The 6925-nt window shown below is 49.6% G+C and overlaps 1 protein-coding gene across 1 annotated transcript; it reads left to right on the top strand.

The window, feature by feature from the left end:
• Positions 1 to 325: 325 nt before the first annotated feature.
• LOC125529752 (ATP-dependent zinc metalloprotease FTSH 2, chloroplastic) lies at positions 326 to 4166 on the top strand. The gene is made up of 5 exons (XM_048694170.2): positions 326 to 540; positions 1316 to 2452; positions 2738 to 3051; positions 3355 to 3595; positions 3686 to 4166. Exons 2-5 carry the CDS (start codon positions 1325 to 1327, stop codon positions 4022 to 4024), a joined length of 2022 nt encoding a protein of 673 aa, XP_048550127.2. The 5' UTR covers positions 326 to 540; positions 1316 to 1324; the 3' UTR covers positions 4025 to 4166.
• Positions 4167 to 6925: the final 2759 nt, after the last annotated feature.

The raw sequence follows: 6925 nt of genomic DNA on the forward strand, positions 1-6925 counted from the left end.
ACTTTGATTGTACTAAGTTTAAAAACAAAAGTCTCAGGAGCAGCTGATTGTAGCACTACTGGAGCCACTGGCCGGCATTTCACCGGGAGTCCAGGTTGCGCTCTTCCCCGGCCGCGCGACGACAGGACAGGAGTCCAGTCGAGAGGTTGTTGCGTGAGCGCGAGCCCAGCCACGACGCGGGAGCCATCGTCCACGAGAAAATAGCACGGTCCATTTTCACCCGGAGCAGAGCAGAGGGTCATTTTCTACGCGGCCGGTTTACGACGTCTATGTGGGCTCATCTCTTCCTTATCGACGCTGTGGGAGCAGAGCCGCCCACGTCGCCCCTCCCCCCTCCCCCCCTACCGAAATCCCCACGCAACTGCGCACCACCGGAGGCCAGCAGCCGGCCGCGGAGGGAGGAAGAAAATCTGCGCTCCTCGCCAGTCGGCAGCCAGTGCCCGCTACTTATACGCCCGGCTCGCCTCGCCCCCCTCCCCTCACAGTCCGCCCCCTTCCCCCCTCCCACCTCCGGCCCGGCCCCGATCCATCCCGTCTCAGGTGCGTGCCGACGGAGCTCCCGTGATTTGCTTGAAATCTCCGCTTCAACCCTGCGCGCTTAAGCCATGCGCTGTAGTATCCCGCGAGATTCCCCTTCTGCCTGTGGTTCTTTAGCAAGCGTTTGGGCGGTAGTGTTCGTCCGGGTGTTTTAATTCAGGCCGGGGAGGTGGATAGCGCGTGCTAATGGATGGCTGCTGCTGCTAATCTAGGCTATGGTAGCTGCGAGGTTAGTGAAGCCGTTTAGATTGCTCATCTCAGTTGGGTAGTACAGTAATCTGAAGAACATTCAAGCTGCTGGGAGCACTTTGAGGGGGTAGATTGATGGCTCTAGTTGCTTGTAGTTGGAGGGAGGGACGAAATGATTGGTTGGTCGTGGCACCTGTGTTTTGTATGGTTCCGTTATAGTTCTTCATCAGGGGGAACTCTTGTCTGGTGGACCAGGCCTTTTTTTGCTGTGAAACATTTTACATTCCAAGGGTTGGTGGTAGCCACTGTCCAAAATGAAACGAATTGTACAGGCTTCAGGCTTATTAGGGGGTGTGTTCTTCTGATTTGTGATGCTGGTAGGACTTTTCTGCTCGTAGCACTGGTCGATTCTGTCGGACTGAATTGATGATACAGAGCATTAAACACTTAGGAAAAGTACTTGCCTGCGTGCAAAATTTGCTTTTGCAAGAATTAATTTGTTCTCTCTCTGATTGATGCTGACGACAGCAATTAATTATGTTCTGTCTCTGATTCATGCTGACGGCATCTCCGTTCATTTCATCCGCAGTGAGCAAACATGGCGCCATCCATGAGTCTTGCTGCAAAAGGGCTGCTCCCCTTCGGAGCGCTCCCCTCGAGCGGCGTCGCGCAGAGGCCGGTGTCCGTGACCGCCTCCCTGGAGCACAAGCCGAACGATTCTAAGAGGAAGCTCCTGAAGCTTGCGCTCGGAGGAGTCGGCCTGCCCGCCCTGCTGAGTGCCAACAAGGCTCTCGCCGATGACCAGGGCGTCTCTTCCTCCAGGATGTCCTACTCGAGGTTCCTCGAGTACCTCGACAAGGACAGGGTGAAGAAGGTCGATCTGTTTGAGAACGGGACCATTGCTATCGTGGAGGCCATTTCTCCCGAGCTCGGCAACCGCGTGCAAAGAGTCCGTGTGCAGCTTCCCGGCCTCAGCCAGGAGCTTCTCCAGAAGTTGAGGGAGAAGAACATTGACTTTGCTGCACACAACCAGCAGGAGGACTCCGGTAACCTTCTCTTCAACCTTATCGGGAACTTGGCCTTCCCGCTCATCCTTATCGGCGGTCTGTTCTTGCTGTCGAGAAGAGGAGGGTCTGGTGGCATGGGTGGACCCGGTGGGCCTGGCTTCCCTCTTGGTTTTGGCCAGTCCAAGGCCAAGTTCCAGATGGAGCCCAACACCGGCGTTACGTTCGATGACGTTGCTGGTGTTGACGAAGCAAAGCAGGACTTCATGGAAGTGGTTGAGTTCCTGAAGAAGCCAGAGAGGTTCACCGCTGTTGGTGCCCGCATTCCCAAGGGTGTGCTGCTTGTTGGTCCTCCTGGAACTGGTAAGACTTTGCTTGCCAAGGCGATCGCAGGAGAGGCTGGCGTGCCATTCTTCTCGATATCGGGTTCTGAGTTCGTGGAGATGTTTGTTGGTGTTGGTGCCTCCCGTGTTCGTGATCTCTTCAAGAAGGCCAAGGAGAATGCTCCTTGCATAGTGTTTGTTGATGAAATTGATGCTGTTGGGAGGCAAAGAGGAACAGGTATCGGTGGTGGGAACGATGAAAGGGAGCAGACTCTCAATCAGCTACTGACTGAGATGGATGGTTTTGAGGGCAACACTGGCATCATTGTTGTTGCTGCCACCAACAGGGCTGACATCTTGGATTCCGCTTTGCTTAGACCTGGACGCTTTGACAGACAGGTTAGTTTCTATCCAGCTTTTTTTTAAGGCTAATAACATCAGTCTGGAATTTAATTTGCATGTCCCTATTTCCACATTCTTATCATTGCAATTATTCCTGCAACAGATTTTAGAAAAAAAAATTCTTAGTGAGGTTAGCACGTGCTTGTAAACCTCAAGTCCAATTCTAGTTCAGAGCTTGAACTATCTTTGGATATCTTAAAACTTGAAACCTGTTAGAACCTATTTTAAAAATATTCTGGATCTTGCTTAACATTTGGATATACCTTGTAACTTGTTTCACAGGTGAGTGTTGATGTTCCTGATGTACGTGGAAGGACAGAGATTCTCAAGGTGCACGGTAGCAACAAGAAGTTTGATGCTGATGTTTCCCTTGAGGTCATTGCAATGAGAACACCTGGGTTCAGTGGAGCAGACCTGGCGAATCTTCTGAATGAGGCAGCCATATTAGCAGGCCGACGTGGGAGGACCGGAATCTCCTCGAAGGAGATTGACGATTCAATCGACAGAATAGTGGCTGGTATGGAAGGAACTGTCATGACAGATGGGAAGAGCAAAAGCCTTGTTGCTTACCACGAAGTTGGCCATGCAGTTTGCGGGTAAGAGAGAATCTTCATCTCTTCGAATCCCCTATTTTGTTGAATATTGCATTGGATCTTGATGGATTTCTCAGCATTTCTATAGTGCATTTAGATACTATTTTGTGCTGACAAAGACTTCCAGCCTCCTTTTGCATGCACCACCATGTTTAGGCGTAGTATAAGAGGCTTTTTTCTCCATCATTTTTCTGAAGGGGATACCGGGTGCTTATGCTTTTAGGTGTTTCTCTGTTCTTTGTCTATTACTCGCATTACAAACTTCCCAACAACCTGGTTCATATCTGAAGATGTTACTTTTTGCAGAACTTTGACGCCTGGCCACGACCCCGTCCAGAAGGTTACCTTGGTTCCGAGGGGTCAAGCCCGTGGTCTCACCTGGTTCATTCCCATGGATGACCCAACGCTCATCTCTAGGCAGCAGCTCTTTGCCAGAATCGTCGGCGGCCTTGGCGGCAGAGCTGCTGAGGAGATCATATTCGGAGATTCTGAGGTGACCACCGGAGCTGCCGGTGACCTGCAGCAGATCACCGGCTTAGCCAAGCAGGTATGCTCCCATTTTGTCATGACAGCTTCTGCTAATCTATCAGATTTATCTAAACGTTTCATCGTACTGACCCCGATGCTTCTGCTGCAGATGGTGGTGACGTTCGGCATGTCGGACATCGGCCCGTGGTCTCTGATGGACGCGGCGCAGAGCGGGGATGTGATCATGCGGATGATGGCCAGGAACTCCATGTCGGAGAAGCTGGCGCTGGACATCGACTCGGCGGTGAAGCAGCTGTCGGACAAGGCCTATGAGATCGCCCTGCAGCAGGTGAGGGACAACCGCGTGGCCATGGACAAGATCGTGGAGGTGCTCCTGGAGAAGGAGACGCTGAGCGGTGACGAGTTCCGGGCCATCCTGTCCGAGTTCACCGAGATCCCCGTCGAGAACCGGGTGCCCCCGACGCCCCAGGCCGCCGTCCCGGTCTAGGTTCGCCCGCGTTTATAGGGTTGGAGAATTTGTTGTTGTTGTAAGATGTTCATATTTCTTGGATGTACACTAATTCCTACTCGAGGCACGGCATGTAATGTAACTCACTCGCGGTTAATTATAAGATGTAATTACCAGGGAAGGATTTTTGCGTGAGGGCTCCTGGTTTCCCATGGGAAGGGAAGCCCTGATTTTCTGACGCAGAGGGGGAAAAAAGAGCCTTGGATATGGTCTTGTGAGGTTTCCCCATTTCGAACCTGAACTTCTGCGTTCAACAGTTAGTTAATCGTATGATCTTTCAAACGAAATTTGGTTTTACTTTGGTTTTGTTGGTGAATTTATGTACAAAACTGATCGATTGAACTATGACAATGTGTGGATTGTACCCCACAAGTTTGTGACTTATACAAGATCTGGCTAGTGCATCACTACTCTGATTTACAACCAGACTTTTGTAGGGCTATGTTCACATTGGATATCTATCAGTCGGTTCACTATCTTGCCAAAGTGGTGGTGGTCTCCAGTCAGTCTTCTAACAAAGAGTTAGACGACCACATGACGAAACTTTTGACAAAGTTGCCGTCAGTTCTCTAGATAAGACCTGCAGCAAAGAGAACCCAACGTGTCCTCTGCCCCCATCGCATAGAACAAATGCCATGACACATGGCGTTATTTGTCTCGTCCATCAGGTAAAGGTAAACACAAAGGAAAGGGCCTGGGTTGATATTTTGGGCAGAGGGGTAGTTGCACCTACTACTTCCCCTTGATCAATATTTTTTTTATCACAGATGCTTACAAACACAACCATATAAATAATAAAATTACAATCAAATCCTTTGGAGCGTTGAAGTCTTTTTCCCTTCATTCATCGTTGCGTGCCGTGAGCACAGCTCGATGATGCATCGGCGGAGCAAGTTTTTATAAACCCAAAAGCTTGTGTAGCTGCGAAGTCGTCGATGCAAATCAGGAGACATCGGCGGGCGTGATCTGCGAAGCAATCACCGCCCCGGAGAAGAAAACACCAATAAGGCCCTGTAAATACTCCGAAGCCCACGAGCGCCAACTGAATACAAATGGAGGATCCACTGGAAACCTAAACCGACTGGATCCTGGAAGACCCGTCGCTCCGCACGCCCTCCCCCGGTGATATGCACACATACGGAACGGGGAAAGGGCGGGGATAGCATTATTCCTACACTAGGATAGCACTGCCGCAAAAACCAAGCACGAAGACTCCCTAAAGAAAAACTTGAAAATTTTACCCATGTCGTTGCATGATAGGTCCGGGTATGATGTTGGGCTCACTACTGTCCAGGGCCGCGCGCCAAGACCCTCTTCTCCGGTGACCTAGATAGCTGGGTCGTCGTTGAAGATCGTCACGCTAGATCCCTTTGTCTGCCATTGTCGAGCACGGTCTAACGCAAATCACTCAAATACGCATCTCCTTCGCCATCTCGCAATCGCCCCGGCCTCTGCAATGGGCTGCCCCTGAACAGGATCTCCTCGCCGCCGCCATCCCGTTGGTTTTGCTCGACGACGTACCCAGGCGGCGACGAGAGGAAGAGAGGACGGGTGGCAGCTAGGATTTCCTGGTCACCACACAGCCGCCTCTCTCAAGAGAGGAAGACGTTTTGTAACTTGAGTATGAAAAGCTCCCATGAGATCAAATTAGCAAGCCACCCCATCCAACGATAAAACCAAATTATAACTCCAGAGCTATCACACAATCAAACCTGAATGACATTTTTGTACTTCTTGTTTGATTTTGCAGTTACTTCTTCAGTTTAGAGAATAAAAAAGAGAGTAGTAAAGAATTCTTTTATCCACTTCATGCATAGTTTTCTCTTTAGCGATGGACACATGATAAAATGTGGATGGAAGTAAGAAATGGCCCATGGGAAGAATTCCTCTTTGCTTTTTCTCTTTTTGAAAATGACTCAAGTATATTATTAATGTTCACCAGAAGTACTAATGTAACCAATATTCCAGTGATTGGTTTTAACAGGTGTTCTATTTTGCAGTTCATAATTGTTGGATCGGTTCATCTCTATAGTAACGGGGATAACTATACTGTAAACATGAAAAGGCAGGAGCGTAGCATGTCCTCATTGCCTATCGACCTCTACATCAGAACAATGAACACACCATATTCAAAAGTTTATTGCATCATTACATTAGTTGCGAGGAGCTATGGTAGGATTAGGAAGAAGACCCCTCAAGAAAATCATCTCGACTCCCGCTTCTGACGTGGTCCGCTGGATCTTCCCCTTATTGGTTCTATACTCCTGATCTAGCTTTGCCCTGCTCTCCTTTGCCTCTCGTCCTTGCCCCTTTAAGTCATGTGTCGTCGTTCTTTATCTCCTTCGAAGACCTCTAAATTTATCCTCCTTATACTATCACCCGTTAGCGGTGACCATACTTTTACTTACCCTCCCCCCACCCCTCAGACTTGCCCATTATCATTTATGAGGGAGAGGGAGGGTATTGCCGTTCACCAGCACCATCCATCGTCTTCCTCATCGGCATTATCGCTCTCACAAATCGCATGATACGGGAACGCTACCTTCCATTCCCCTCGATTACCATAGTGTTCCACCAAGTTCGTTGTGCAATTTTCAAAACCCTAGCTTCGATGAACAACAAAATCACATTGCAGGGACGCTACCTCCCATTCTCCTCGATTATCGTAGTGTTCCACCAAGTCCGTCGTGCAATTTTCAGAACCCTAACCTCGACGAACAATAAAATCACTCTGCAATCATACCAAAAAAATGAAACCACACATAATTCTGACTTTTGCTTTGCACAAGAGGAAGAACCGGCAAAGAACCATCACTGCCCTGCCTGTCTCACAGGTTGGGACCAAACACGACAGAAACATGGCCGCCGCACAACAGAATC

The sequence above is a fragment of the Triticum urartu genome, chromosome 7A, assembly GCF_056163025.1.
Source record: "Triticum urartu cultivar PI428250 chromosome 7A, HENAU_Tu73, whole genome shotgun sequence".
Taxonomy (NCBI): domain Eukaryota; kingdom Viridiplantae; phylum Streptophyta; class Magnoliopsida; order Poales; family Poaceae; genus Triticum; species Triticum urartu.

What these genes read in the sequence shown, in the direction of transcription:
- LOC125529752 (XM_048694170.2), top strand. Translation starts at nt 1,325, where the DNA reads ATGGCGCCATCCATGAGTCTTGCTGCAAAAGGGCTGCTCCCCTTCGGA. An exon ending in GTTGGCCATGCAGTTTGCGG is followed by an intron (nt 3,052 to 3,354) that starts GTAAGAGAGAAT and finishes TACTTTTTGCAG; the next exon opens with AACTTTGACGCCTGGCCACG. An exon ending in TCACCGGCTTAGCCAAGCAG is followed by an intron (nt 3,596 to 3,685) that starts GTATGCTCCCAT and finishes CTTCTGCTGCAG; the next exon opens with ATGGTGGTGACGTTCGGCAT.